At 34.6% G+C, this 15,567-nt stretch overlaps 3 protein-coding genes and 1 long non-coding RNA gene across 5 annotated transcripts; 3 read left to right on the top strand and 1 right to left on the bottom strand.

Annotated features, from left to right (window-relative positions):
• Positions 1–346: 346 nt before the first annotated feature.
• On the bottom strand, positions 347–14,465 carry LOC135791499 (uncharacterized). Of its 2 annotated transcripts, XM_065301891.1 has the most exons (6): positions 14,201–14,465; positions 10,511–14,148; positions 2,605–2,634; positions 1,905–2,041; positions 1,496–1,649; positions 347–1,334 (listed from the first exon to the last, which is right to left on the bottom strand). In XM_065301891.1, the coding sequence occupies exons 1-2, from the start codon at positions 14,225–14,227 to the stop codon at positions 11,089–11,091; spliced, it is 3,087 nt and encodes a 1,028-aa protein (XP_065157963.1). In that variant the 5' UTR covers positions 14,228–14,465; the 3' UTR covers positions 347–1,334; positions 1,496–1,649; positions 1,905–2,041; positions 2,605–2,634; positions 10,511–11,088. The 2 variants fall into 2 exon arrangements, with proteins under 2 accessions (XP_065157963.1, XP_065157964.1); XM_065301892.1 differs by lacking the exon at positions 1,905–2,041.
• lt (vacuolar protein sorting-associated protein light) lies at positions 3,046–6,609 on the top strand. Its single transcript, XM_065301893.1, has 9 exons — positions 3,046–3,263; positions 3,323–3,451; positions 3,511–3,796; positions 3,851–4,049; positions 4,107–4,255; positions 4,310–4,634; positions 4,697–5,559; positions 5,627–6,203; positions 6,264–6,609. Exons 1-8 carry the CDS (start codon positions 3,237–3,239, stop codon positions 6,190–6,192), a joined length of 2,544 nt encoding a protein of 847 aa, XP_065157965.1. The 5' UTR covers positions 3,046–3,236; the 3' UTR covers positions 6,193–6,203; positions 6,264–6,609.
• LOC135791503 (uncharacterized) lies at positions 7,549–8,830 on the top strand. Its single transcript, XR_010548050.1, has 3 exons — positions 7,549–7,772; positions 7,826–8,073; positions 8,131–8,830. It is a non-coding gene; the product is annotated as an uncharacterized lncRNA (long non-coding RNA).
• Positions 9,370–11,080, top strand: LOC135791502 (uncharacterized). Its single transcript, XM_065301894.1, has 6 exons — positions 9,370–9,652; positions 9,805–10,052; positions 10,113–10,212; positions 10,270–10,359; positions 10,598–10,753; positions 10,810–11,080. The coding sequence occupies exons 1-6, from the start codon at positions 9,422–9,424 to the stop codon at positions 10,882–10,884; spliced, it is 900 nt and encodes a 299-aa protein (XP_065157966.1). The 5' UTR covers positions 9,370–9,421; the 3' UTR covers positions 10,885–11,080.
• Positions 14,466–15,567: the final 1,102 nt, after the last annotated feature.

The following is a 15,567-nucleotide window of genomic DNA, read 5'->3' on the forward strand; positions in this document are numbered from 1 at the left end:
CACTTGTATTGCAATTTTTCTTATATTTTATTTGAGTTTACACATATGCAACCAAAATTTCACCCGTTATTTTTATATTTGAGAAAAATGCCTTCTACACCTGCGATTCGATCCGTGTCTACTAGCATGCCAACAGGTGCACATACCCACTAGACCACCGAGTGATTTTATCCTTGTTATTTGATTCTTCTATTTATGGTTCTACTTTGTTCAACTTTTTTAAAAACAACAACACAAACAACAGCTATACACGCTCGACGCACTTAAGATTTATATGGAATATGATTTAAGACATCAATCCTGCAGACGGCAAAGGGGAAACCAGAAATAAATATGAAGAAGTATATAATATTACATTATGTTTTATTGAACAATAAACATTAAAACACAAACAACTACAATGTAATACAAAACATTTACATATAAAAACGAATTCTAAGTGGACAGTACAACAAACATGTATGAACACATTAATACATAAGACAATACAGCAAAGTCATATACACAATAATAGAAGTTCTCAAGTTCTACATACACAATTACATAACACAAACAGCAATCATGGATATGTGCTCAAGAGAATGACACGACCAAACACAAATCTATGATTATGCGCACTGTTGTTGAAGCTTCTCCAACAGACACCGCGTTGAAAATTCTAGGCCGCTCCCCTTGCAAGCTATACCCAAAAACTTAATCCCACTTAACCACCCAATTTTCGACTTTACATATGTTGCAAACGCAACTTCTGCAACAAGCTAATACAACCCCAAGGAGAATTTAATTTAACATTCCTAGAAACGCCCCCTTCGCGAGTTAAAGCTAGACAACAACAGTGCGGCAACTAACAAATACCCTTATCCGCATTACCAACAAATAAAACGCAAACTCGTCCCATAAACACGACAAGCAATAATACAATACAGTAGTCGTGAGGCGTTAAAATGTGCAAAACAATGTAAACTCTTGATAACCATTTTCATAATGAAGTAAAAATATGTACCAGAAAATTTATTTTGTAGCAAATAACTGGATGGGTAAAATCCGTCCATAAATCAACTAATATTTTGCAAAGTGTATCCATTGCATGTTATTCCACAAGCATTCATCAAATTAAATGTCAAAGGTCCCTAAATATATACAATTCTAATTATAAGTGAACTAAAAGAATGCGTTCGTGGTTTTAAAAGTCGGGAAGTTTTCATTTTTCCCCGGGCGCATTATTTGTAGTGATTTGAAAAATAATGTGGGAGCGCAAGAAGTGATTACCAGATAAACGGCAAATTATATAGGTATCCCATCGAAACGTCAGTGGGTGTTATAGGCTCCAAATTCTAAAAATAAATAAATATTAAAAATAATAGAAGTGAACCATCTAAATTTGATATTGCAATAAAATAATTACATGTAGTCATCTGCCGCGAATTAATAAAACAGAATAGAAAAACCGAATTTACAAATTGGGTAAAGAAAAATCATGAAAGTCTGTAATAACCTTTTCTGGCGTGCAAGCAAATAACTGGAACATGGAAAAGATGGGACGCTATTGTTGGTAGACAAGTCACTGATGGACACCATTGTTGGTAGCCAAGTCACTGATGTGCAGTGCCGTCCATTAAATGATGATTTGACGTAGAAATCACCTAGAACTAAAATTGAATTATATTAAAATACAATAATACTGAACACGGCTACACAGGTTTAAGATTGTCGCTTCACCGCATGCAAATAGATAAGAATGTTCAAAACTATTACAAAATAAGATATCGCTCTAACCCGGCGTAAGCAAAGACTTAACTGCACTCGTATGAATAAAACTTCTAAAACAATACATGCACACATAGGTGAATTAAATAGGGATGACAATTTCAAAAAAATAAAAATAAATAAAGTTTGCACAATACCGTTCTTTCTTGGTATTCCACGCAGATTTTTGTCCATGTTCCACGGGCAAAATGGCTCACGTACAGATCATCCCACTAAACACCAAACACGATGACTATCACAGATTACCGGCGATGGTTGACCAAACGACACGCAACTAGTCGAAATAAAGACGTTTTACCGAATTACAAACTCAAAATAAAAGATAACAGTCTCGAGAAACGCGTCCGAATTACCCCGCGACCCGCACAAAACTACGCTGAGCGCAGCACGCAGTCAACGACGGCAAGGACACAACGCGATAATCCTGCGCACACGCCGCAACGCAATGCACACTATTTGCAACCAACAAGGTCGCATGCAGGATAGCCAACTCAGGAAATGCAACTAGAGAACTCTTATATACACAAACAAACACTGATTGTATATTGGCTGATGGAATTCCGCGTGCAAATTCGCATTTAAAGGCTTCAAAACAATCGGCGAAAATCACTAGGATCATATATACAACATTGATGGTGAACGCCATACACAATTATCCCTATCCTACTCTATCACAATAAAAATGCCAATCTATCTATCCTTCTTCCAATGACATGCAACTCCTGCACAATCCATATGCTTCATATTAATGTTAATCATATATTTAACATTGCAACTTAGTGTTTTTATGTTGAACGAAAGTTATGTATGCAAATGATAAAGAATTTTTATACTTACAATGCGATGTATAGTTCGCTCGTTAGGCACCTAAAACAAACAAAAACCAATATTTTGAAATATTGCTATACAGAAGTTTTGCAGAAAATTTAACACGGCTATTCTAGGAGATCAAGTACCAATGCAAAATATCTAAACCAAACGCAAATCTGCGCGCCGAAACAGAAAAATGCAATTTCCGTGGTTTCGAAAGTCGACAGATGAACCCAGCACGTACACACAAAACAACAACCAAAAAACGACCGAATTCGAAAGAGAATCGACAGCAGATCGAGAGCGCCTATTACAGCGCCATCTACGCGTGGCAGAATGAAACTATTTGAAAAGTGTCGATACTACCGCCATCTAATTGTGGGTTCACCAACTAGAACAGGAAACTGTAATATTACTACTCACCGGTTGAGGTAGAACCGAAATATCCCTAGAACAGCTGATTCACATATGAATAATACACACTTATCTACACAGTTTCGTACACAGTATATTTTGCGATCGCCCTCTTGATCACTTAGTGCTTCTGTAGAACGCAAATGTTTCCTCACAAAATGTAGGCGTTCTACCTCATTTTACCTCAAATCTAAATCTATGTGAATAATGAATATTTTTATACCTCTGAAACTAAGAATGTACAAATGAATATGTCTGAACCCAGCTTAACTGTAAGTTTACATTAATGTTATCAGTTTAAAAATAGCTAAAGTGAAATTTATATTTCTAGGATTGCCCTAGTGATACTGAAAGCATTGAGGAAGAAATTGAGCCAAAGCTTAAATACAAGAGACTGCAAAATGATCTGCTCAAAATCTTGTCCAGGGATGCAGCCAGTTGTATAGCTGTACACCCAAAAGTATAGTAAATACAATATATCTATAACATTATCTTAGAAAGCATTGTTTTTTATTTCAGTTTATTTGCTTGGGTACTCATTGGGGTGTAATTCATCTCTTAGATCATGAAGGCAATGCAATTGGGGGTGAAAATGAAGGTGATATTGGGGCCCATACAGTAACTGTTAATCAGATATCTATAGATGTAAAGGGAGACTACTTGGCAACTTGCTCAGATGATGGCAAAATTTTTGTACATGGGCTTTGCAACAAGGATAACAATAACTATAATATTGGCAGACTAATAAAAACAGTTGCTTTAGATCCAGAGTACTACAAAACTAGTGGAAAACGTTTTATTACAGGTACAAATATTAATTTTGCAATGTCTTGTATTTTAAATTTTTAATTTATTTTAGGAGATGACAAACTTACACTTCATGAAAAAACGTTTCTTGGTAGGGTGCGGCCGACAGTACTATGTGAGAGTGAGGGGTATGTTAAAAGCATGACATGGGGCGAACACTTTATCGCGTGGGCGAGCGATATAGGAGTCAGAGTGTACGATATAAACGCACACTGTTCATTAGGTTTAATTAAATGGGAGGAGCATCCAGAGTATGTTTAATATAATTATGGGTTGCAGTTTTTATGTTTTAATATTTATGATTACAGCATTGATAAATTTCGATGTAATCTTCGATGGGCCGATAGTCGGACATTGTTGATTGGCTGGGTGGACACAGTGCGTGTATGCGTGATACGAAAAAGGAGTACCAACGAGTTGGCAAATCGTGATTTACCTGAGTATCTTGTAGATCCAAGTATATTTATAAAGATTTAAATTACTTCATTAGTTTAATCCTAATCAATTTTAGTTTCAACATTTAAAGTGGATTTTTATATTAGTGGCATTGCGCCATTAGATCATTTATTAGTGCTATTAGGATATCCAAAGGAGCGTGATTCTGACGGACAATCATTGCGTCCGCAGCTATTCATAGTCGAATATCGTGACAACGATTATGTTGATGTGTGCACCGATAGCCTTTCCCTAAGGGGTTATGAAGATTACACCGTAAACGATTACCATTTAGATGTCTTAATCGAAGAAAATCGATTTTTTATAGTCGCACCTAAAGACATTGTTGTCGCAAGTCAATATGATCTTGATGATCGTATTCAATGGCTTAAAAATCACGGGTATGATTGATTATTTACTCAATTTACATAAAATTAATTTGTGCAATATATTTCTGATGCAGGAAATACGAAGAAGCTTTGGTGGCATTAATGAATAGTAAATATCGTGAAAGTCGGCGCTATAACATCGTAAACTTTGGCATTGAATATTTAGACTTTTTGCTCAGCCGAAATATGTTTGATACAGCAGCGCAACTTTGCTTAAAAGTATTTGGTCGTAACAAAGCTCTCTGGGAGGAGCACATATTTAAATTTGTAACCGTACATCAATTGCGCTCCGTGGCCCCGTACATTCCACAACGTCTTGATTGTAAACTTGATAAACACATTTACGAGATGGTTCTCTACGAGTATCTCAAAATGGACGCGCCTGGGTTCCTCACACTGGTGAAGGATTGGCCGCACGAGTTGTACAATCCCAGCGTTGTGATTAACGCAATTCTGGAACAACTATTGTTGTCAAAGAAAGATAAAGAATTATTGCTCGAAGCGCTGGCGCTGCTATATAGCTACGAAAAGCAATACGATAAGAGTCTCTCTATGTATCTCACGCTGAAGAATAAGGATGTATTCGATCTCATTCGAACGCACAAGTTATACAGCGTCATCAAGGATATGATCGTAGAGCTGATGAATCTGGATCACGAGAAAGCAATCAATCTATTTCTGGAAAAGAATCGCATATCTTCAGAGGATGTAGTAAAGAAACTCGTAAACCACGAGGCACTTCTATATAAATATCTTGATGCGTATGATAAAACCGACTCAAAGAAACAGTACCATGGCATGTTGGTAAAACTATACGCCATTTTTGATCGCAATAAATTGTTGCCGTTGCTTAAGCGCAGCGAGAATTATCCAATTCAAGAAGCGTTGGATATTTGCGAGAAAAACAAGTATTATCCGGAGATGGTGTTTTTACTAGGTAATTTCCACAACTTAATCTGTTAACGAGAAAAAAACTTTCTATTATTTATTTTGTTTTCATACAGCTCGCATTGGTGATACCAAAGAAGCCTTACAATTAATAATGCAGCAGTTGAAAGATATCCAATACGCTATAATGTTTTGCCAAGAGCAAAAGGACCCGGATCTTTGGAATGACCTCATAAACCATTCAATTGATAAACCAGAGTTTATCACGTTTCTCTTACAAAGTCTCGGTACATATATGGATCCCACGATACTGGTGGAAAAAATCCGCGGGGACATGGAAATACCCGGGTTGAAAACGTCGTTAGTAAAAATGCTCTGCACTTACAACCTACAAGTATCCGTTCAGGAGGGATGCAAGAAAATTCTAGTATCTGATTACTTTAATCTGCATCAAAAATTGGTGCGCTTACAGCAGAAAGGTGTGAATGTTGGACAGTCGATGGTTTGCGCCGCCTGCCATCGTTCTACGCTATCTGAACGGGGCCCGCAAGGCATTTACGTGTTTAACTGTCGACATTCTTTCCACACTATGTGCCTGGTTGGTGACCAAGACGACCAGCACTTTTCTGCATGCCCAATATGTCATGAATCCACGCCTAGTTACCACATAACTGATTGTTGAAATTAGATGAGGTAGAAACTATCATTATAATTTGGATTTAATTAATATTTGACTAATGATGAAATTTTTAGTATTCCGATTATTTTTCACAGCTTGTGAGCCAGCCCATTGCATAATAATTGCAAGCAAATGCCTTGTTGATGAAACGCTTGACGAGTTTCAACACTTAATATGCTCAATAAAAACAAATATTCTTCTGCTTCAAGTACATATACAATATGGTTCCATACTACATTCATCTCTATATAAACATTAATGCTTTGAACATCAACATTCAGAGTGATTTTTATTTGCTTTATATGTATTGCAATATTTTTGTATTATATAACTATTAATTTTTAAGCTCCTCTAATTTTGCTTATGTGTAATTTGTACGTAACAGAACATTTTCATGCAGAGTAAATATTTTAAAATTGATTAAGTGTTGTTATTTGAAAGTTGTCACAAGGAAGCACTTTTTAACGACAACAGAAATTCCTGTGAGCGTATTCTGATTTATTCTCACAGATGCAAATTGTCTCAAAATAAGCTTATTTTATTCATACCATTACTACAAGTCCCATAATAATGAAAACTTATGAAAGTGTATATATTATAAACGTTCAAAACCGAGCTTTGTTTAATTCCGCTCATAATCGGAAATAAATGAGCATCATGAAAAACAAGAAACGATCCCAAGCAAACGCTGACCTCGTCTGCCTTAGTTTATCAGTGAACTAAGAGTATGTTTATTCATTGAATTAAAAATTACTTATCTGACTTTAGTTTACACGTATTTGTAAAATAAAAAACTATATATAAAATGTAATTATGATTATATCAAGCAGCAATAAACATATAGTCATCAATAGAAGAAAGAATGTGGCTGTATAATGAGCACTATCAGTTGGAAAGCACTGGATAGACTATTACATCTTTATTGAAATGTACATATTAAACATGAGAGTAATCAGTGGCCCGGGAGATTAAATTAATGTTTGTATACTTTTACATAATATTCAAAATAAAATGATCCGAATCACTGAAGAAGCAAGTACTCAAAATGTCCAAAAAAGTTTCTATAAAACAGTATTTGAAAGCTTTTTATTACATTGATACTCTCTATTGGTACAAAGTATCAACATTAAGAAATAAATTACTGGAACTACTTTATATTTACTTCATAGGAGTTATAATTTTTGGAAATGTAAATTATCTTTACTTGTTGTATCGTAAGTTTAGTGTATTTGCAAATAACTAAAAGACACAAATAAGATGTTGTTATAGAAAATGGTACAACATTTAAAGAAGTGGCATACAATATGTCCTGGCTAATTAGCATTTTATATGCTTTATTTGCTATTCATAAAATAAAACGGGTTTCTAAAATCGGTCATTACCTCATTGACGCATGTGAAAAAAATACTGATCTTAGAAAAAACTACAAGAATGTTCAACATGTTGTCGAATTCACAAATCTTATACATAATAATGTGATGGTTTATCTGTGTGTATTTCTTGCAACGGGATATTTATTAGTCGAATTTGAAAAGTGCGATGATCATTCAAAACGACATGCGTGTGGGTTTATATTTCCAACCGTACGTTCAAATATTAAGTAATTTTTAATAACTAATTCAATTTGCATTTGCAGTATCTTTATATAAACATACACAATCGGCCATATCGTGACTTATATAATTTAGCTTCCGTGTTCTTATTAGCTTATGTGTTTGTAACAATTGTCCTAAGCCTTCAAATATTGTATTTTGCCATATTGTATCTTGAGCTGCTCAACAAAGACGTACAGCAATCGTTAAAAATATCCACGTTTATTCAGCTTAGAGCATTGAGATTGCAAAAGCTTAAGGAAATACATCAACAACAAATAGTTTCCAATAAGTATTAATACTATAAATATAAAATTGTGGGCAATATATTCATTTTTTTTAATTCTAGATTATGGAAGATTTTAATGGAAATATATAGGTGGCCCTTATTACTTCAATATGTAACATCAGTCGTTAATATACCCCTAATACTTATATCTTCGTTAAATGTACGGGAATACATTATAAAAAAATTGCGATTCGTAATCAAACAATTTTCAGGAATTTAAATTGCTGTCACTTGCACATGTTAGCATTTATATTGCAGGGACGTTTGCTTGTGGTTTCTTCGCTGAGAAAATGTACAGTATTGTAAGTTTATCTAATTAATTGCAAATCTAGCAAACTATTGAGTAATTTTTATAGACTGAACATTCTCGGCACAAGTTTTTCTATGCTTGTCCCTGGGACGGAGATTTGCAAAATACCAAATATCTGATATTAATGAATTTAAATTCAAATCATGGTTTCAAAATTATGCTTGGACACTTCGGAGAATATTCAAACGAAGTCGTTTTAAAGGTAGGTGTATAATATTCGAAAATAAATTACAAGTATGCGATAATTTTAGATATTCAAATGGTCATATTCAATTTTGATGGTGTATGTTCAGTATGAGCAATTGAGCATAAAGGGTTAAATAATTATATTAAATAGTTTGTATTTGTTCTGTGTAAAATATTGCTACGGTTTTTAATGAAATTTTATTTGCACGAATATAAGTATCTGAACAAAAGGTTCATTCCCCAAATGAATACAACTTCCCGCTCTCCCCACCACTTTTTGCGGGTCACTCGAAGATATAAGAAGGCGTCGCACAGTGCGACACTACGACATTTCAAATCAAGTTATAGGAAATGTGATTATTATTTACCTGATGAGCATATTAAATAATTAATTTTATACTATGAGTGTTATTGTACCTAATGATAATGATAAAACTAATCGCCAAACTCCAAGGTCATCCCAAAATTATTGGATCAACTTGATTTTCTAATTTACCCTTCGCCTAACAATGATTTTGATAACCGGCAAGAACCAACCTGCTGACATGCGTAAAAATTTTTGTTTACGTAAATTACTTAACACATTTTATTATGTTGATGGGTTGTATTGGTACAGTGCCACTTCTATCAAACACAAACTTATAAATTATTTCTATATTAATTGTGCAGTAGTAGTTATCTTTGGGAGTGTTAATTATATATCAATGCTGTATCGTATGTGCTTCTATTTAATTCTTGCAAGATAAAAAAATATTTAAAGTCTCTGCTTCAGAAAATGGTGTCTCCTGTGGGCAAATGGCCCATAGTGTAACATGGTTAATAAGTTTGTTTTTCTCGTCTTTTGCAATATATAAAATGATCCACTCGTTTAAAATAGGAAGGTATTTAATGGATTTATACGATGAGAATACTCATTACAGAAGAAACTATTGTAACGTGCAGAAAATTGTAAAATTAACCAATTACCTTCAAAATGACGCGATATGTTATATTTGCATTTTTCTTGCAACGGGCTATCTTGTGGTTGAATTTGAGAAGTGTGAGGATACTTCAAACGACTATGCTTGTGGATTTATATTTCCAAACGTACGTAGAAAACATAATGAAGTCATGTTCAATATAAACGAGTCTTTGGGTGTAACCAAGAAGGTGGCTACTTATTCCACTGCATAAAAGATTGGCTCTTTTATATTCAATCGACTCTTTTTAATATATGCAGTGCTATTTTCTTTTTACAGTACCTGTTTATAAATATGAACCATCGACCATATCGTGACCTCTACAATTTGGTCATACTATTTATTTTGGCATATGCTTTCGTTACATTATTGCTGGCGTTCTTAAATTTGTTCTTTGCCATCATGTATCTGGAGTTACTATCCAAAGATGTCCGAAAATCATTAAAAATGTCTAAGTTGATTCAGCTAAGAGCAATGCGATTACAGAAAATTAAAGAAATTCATCAGCAACAAATGATTTCTGTCGAGTATGTAACAATAAGTTGCTCTTAAGTTGTATTGGTCGTGATAATTTGTATTTTTTGTAGAATTTGGAACATTTTAATGGGATTATATAAATTTCCATTACTAGTGCTGTTGTGTGTTGCTTTTGTTAATGTTCCTTTGATCGTCATATCGGAACTAATTGTATACAATTACTTAAAACAAACGAAAAACTCTATTCTGAAGTGAACTATTTTGTAGGAGTTTAATTTACTATCACTTGCCCATTTGAGTATTTATATTGGAGGTATTTGTGCCTGTGGCTTCCTTGCAGAGAAAATGAACCGCGTAGTAAGTAATAAATAACCTTCATTCAGGTGATTTCTATTGTTAACAAACATTCTCAGAGAAAACAGGTTAAAAATAATCATTACCACACATGCATAACAATTACAAAGAAAACATATTAAAACAAAGTAAATGAAAAGTAATGTACGCTTACCCGAGCCTCCTGGTCACGCTTTCAGTTGAACACAACAGCTTACACAAAACACTTACTTAAGTCACGAATCAATTTGAATGTTTACAGAATGAACAATACCGGCACGACTTCTTCTACGCATGCCCCTGGGATGGTGATTTACAGAATACAAAATATCTAATGCTCATGAATTTAAATTCAAACTCTGGTTTTAAGCTATTGCTTGGTCACTTCGGAGCATTTTCGAATGCAGTTGTATTTCAGGCAACTAGATTTCTTTTCATTTCAAAATAACATATTAGTTACAATTTGAATTTTAGGTATTAAAATATTCCTATTCAATTGTAATGGTGTACGTTCAAAACATCCACAAACATAAATTAAGGGATACATAAGGTATTTATTAAAATAGTTTTTTATAATAAGTAAATTATGCTGAATAATCAATTCTTAAATTTCTGTCTTGTGAATATTTAATACGACAAGCTATATCATTTATATAACGTTCTAAAGTATAATCAAAAAAAGTAATCGGATTATTAACATTAATGTCTATATAGTTCGAAGATATTAAAACATTATGCACATAAACACACCTTCTAAAGTGCTATGCTACATTGAGAAGAAACAACATTCTCATCATTTGCTGGCTTACAATTTATGTCACCGATGAAATCATCAGTACCTTCTCGAACTTCACTCTCTGTCATGGTACTGTCCAAATCTTCAGACACCTTAAGAGTTTCCTTATGTTTATCAATAAGAGACTTCATTTGATTATCTAATGATGCAAACTTCATTAGATCCACATTATCGCTTTCGGATGTGTCTGAGCGTTTGCTAGGGCTATGGCTTGGCGATGTCTCGTCAACGCATGACACATAGTCATCTGAATGCAGTGATATACTTAAATCTTTCTCCACTGCATCACTATCATCTACTAGCTTCAATTTTTTGTTCGAATCCTCTGTATCTTCCTCTTCAACATCATCACGTTTTCGTTTCTTCGCATCTTCGGAATCCGATTTATCTTTCAATAAATCATCCGAATTGAGCGATTCATTAGTAACTTCTTGAACACTGTGTTCTTCGTCATGAAGTTGCAGAACTGCGACGTCATTTTCGTCCTCCGCGACAACACTGGGAACTTGTTCAACTTGGCCCTTAAAATCAATCTGATCTTCTGTATCAGTAAAACCAATTTCAACTTCTTTCTCAGAAATCACACATTCTTCTTGTGTTTCTGGAATAATTTCTTCAGCATCTGTATTTCTATCAAAAATATCTTGATCGTCTGAAATTATTTCTTCGGTGAGTACGTATACCTCCTCTTGAGAATCAGGAATAACTTCTTCATTATCTGTACTTTTATCAAACATTTCTGGGTTGTCTTGAATTACTTCTTCGGACTTTTCTACACACACGTATTCTTGGGAATCGGGGACAACTTCATTTTCCGTATTTATTTCAAGGTCTTTTGGAGTTACTTCTTCGTTTTCTTTCTCGTCAGTAATTACGCACACCTCTTCTTGGGCCTCGGGAACAACATCTTCTACTTCATCTGTAGACATTATACACTCTTCTACTTGATTCTCTCCCTTTAACTCAACAACTTCACAAATTGTAGTTGTTTTAACATCAATGTCTGCATCAGAAGCAGTCGTTCTGTGTTTGAATTCAATGATTTCCGTATCTTGGTCAATGTCCTCGGTTTGAGAATCAACATTAATCGGCTCCTCATCGTTCTCTGACAATTCTTGAATGGGTGATGTTGATTTGTCCGAAGTTACTTCTTGCAATTGATCCACGTCGATCTCAACACTGTGCTCAGGTTTATCGGGGCTCACCAATGTGATATCGCTAAGAACTACAACATTCGGTACTGCATCACCATTTGTTTGATTCATACTAATATCTCCGTCAATTGTATCCTCAAAAGGTTCCAAAAAACTATCATCCCTGCAATATTTGCTCATCAAACTCTTCGCCTCGTCGACGTCGAACGGGGTTATGGGTCTCTTCTTTTTCGGCTTCAAATACTTATCCATATCATGACAACTGGTATCAAATTTCTTCGGCAATATAGCACGGAATACTCGGACAGACAAGTCCCTATTGTCAAGATGCTGCAAAAGATGCAACGACAAATCAGCACTCTTCTTAAACATCTTCTGGCAAGTGTCGCAGGTAAATTTTGAATATTCAAAACCCTTTGAGAAACGAATCTTAAATGGAGCACGCTTCTTAGTTGCGGACTTATTAACTGAAACATTCAAACTATCGTTGATACTCTGTTCTAATGTTTCAATCTCCACCGCATTTTCGGTTTCATTACCAGAGTCTGGTTTTGCAGGACTATGAGATTCTCCATCAGTAACATCGTCTACAATATTTCGCACTAACTCAGTTGATTCGGCTGCTACTTTTTTTGATGCCTCTAATTTTTCACTGTTTAAAGATTCATCCATCGCAGCATCGTCACTTACTTCCGGTTCATCACTTCCCGCCAAAACCTCAATTAAGTCTTGAGTTGTAGCAAAACCATTAGATTGAATCATAGCTCCTTTCGTACTCTCATCGCCGATATTCATTTCATCAACATGTTCTGGCACCTCCAAAGTTTCAGGTTTTCCAATGATATTTTCAATATCTGATATCTCAACAATATTTTGTTCTACTGTAGTTTGTTTTGTCACGTTTTCTTCTGTCTCTTCACTATCACTAACTACCATAACTTCAGGTGATTCAGAAACGTTTTTCCGGTTCTTATTTATTTCTTCATCATTTGCATCATTTTCACTGGATGACTCTGAATATGAAAGTTTCCTTCCTTTTTGTGTTTTCTGGTGTGCTACCTTGTCAGAGGCATCAACACTTCTTTCTTTTGGAGTCTTCTTATTTGGTTTGGAATTATTGGTGGTGGAAGTACGTCTTTTTTCAGAGTTATTTACCTCAGAATTCTTTCTCTTTGATTTCCGTCCTCTCCCCAGGATTTTACTTTCAATTATATTATCTGGTTTATCAAGATCATTTTCATTCTCCGATTCTTGTCGGCGTCTTCTAGGTGATCTCTTAGGTAAATTTTCAGCATGTGATGTGCTAGGTAGAGATTTCCTTGGAGCTAAGCTGGACTCAATATTTTTTATTTGACTTGCAGATATTGATCTGGATCTGGTTGGTCTTTTTTCTGAACTTTTTTGAATGTTTGATTTGTTTAGTTTACTTGCTCTAGGCGGTGTTTTTGAAGTAGATGGCTGTTGAATATCTCCATCATCATCATCATCATCATCATTATCACTAACCAGATCAACTGTCTCAATTTTATTATTTCTCATTTGCCTTCTGCCAATTTGTTTAGGTACAAGATCTAACCTTTTTCGCAAAACTTTCTTATCTAAACTAATGTTGGAATCATTTAGAAGTGTATTCTTAGCAGGTTTTAGGTTCTTTCTGCTTTCTGTAACTGATGGAGATGATGCCGTTCTCAAATAATCATATGGATTTATGGTAACATCACTTAAATCAACATATACATAAGAATTCAAGAGGTTAAAACTCAAATTTTCCCTCCTCAAAATAGATGCTGTAGTTTCCATATTTGATGGAAACTTGGGTTGCTGGTTATTGTGTGATGTAGTCGATTCCTTTTTGTTTAGTCCCTAAATTACAATTAATTAGGCTTAACGAGAATAATAGGTTTTCAATGCTTACCCTGTATCTTCCGCGTCCCCGTGCCATTGTTATAAATGAATATTCTAATGTAACACAAAAGTGTTGTGATATTGAGTAACTTTAAACGCGCACTGTAAAGTTCTGGCATATACAAACATTTATCTTCGCGTAACTTACGATTTACATTTAATAAGAAAAGATAAAAAGGTTTGTGAATAAAAGCACGACGCTTTTAAAGAACCGAGCCTACCGCAAACTGATGCGCATTCACCGTAGCTGCGATTGGCGTAGTTACGGCGGCTGTGGCGTCGTTGACTGCTTTTTCCCGCCAGCTGTCAAACAAGCAAAATGCTCATTTGAATTCTACCGGTTATTCTTCTAACGTTGAATTTAATGGAATTAAATAAAATTCCTACATTTAGACCAGGGATAAATATTTATTTTAAAACGTATTTTATTAAATCCGGAAACATATTTCTCGTTTAAAAATTATTAGCTTGCGTAGATGATTCAGTATTTAAAATGGCTAAGAAGTATAAGACCTTGAGAGGTTATCTACCAACACTTACACAAAAGTTGTAAATAATAAGATTTATGAATAACTCACGTAAAGTTGATCAGCAGTCAATTAATTAAAGAAATGCTCTTAAAAACTGTTATAGCTCGATGCGCCAGAGTTTTTCGTTCAAAGGTTGTAGTTTGCTGCGTCGGTAATGCAGTTTTCTGTTAAGGTATCAAAATGAATGTACAAAAAAGCATACTTATGGTGATAATTCTATCTGTGAAATACAAAAATATTTAAAACCTATGCTTATAATAATTTTAAAATTTCAGAACATGTTATACGTTACAATTTAGAGTCTGCTCATTGATTTAGAGTTGAAAACGTTTTAAATATCACCGATAGATGTTGCACCAATTCAGTTTCTGGAAAATAATCAAGTTTTTGAACAGTTAAAAGTTCCAATATTCCAGGCAATAAGTTGAGATATCTACTATACTTTAACATTTTCCTTTAACAGTAATCATATTATTTTTTTAATGAATCACCTTGAGTTAGAATTACACAACAGAGTCAAATAAATATTTCTATAGATATTTTTGCAAGCTTCCAGGTCTTTGTGGTTTAGGCAGGTAGGCTTACGGTAGCAATACTTTCGAAGCGAGCGCATAAATTTCGGTCGGCGATAAATCAGAAAGTTTCGTCATTGGATGGGGAAGATGTGTGCTTTTACCGTTATGTGTCTGAATTACTATCAGAAAAGTATGGCAACGTTTGCCAGCTTGCCGTGCTTGTAGCTCGGTCACACCATCACAAGTATTTGTATTCTTCCGGTTGTTGGCTACATTGGCTAGCGGATGTTTACCTATTGGTGGAAGCCGAAAACGCGTCGAGGACATTACCG

This window comes from Atheta coriaria, unplaced genomic scaffold, assembly GCF_025399875.1.
Source record: "Atheta coriaria isolate IRGN ID8LTWV9N9 unplaced genomic scaffold, Caltech_Dcor_3.1 hic_scaffold_5_pilon, whole genome shotgun sequence".
NCBI lineage: Eukaryota > Metazoa > Arthropoda > Insecta > Coleoptera > Staphylinidae > Dalotia > Dalotia coriaria.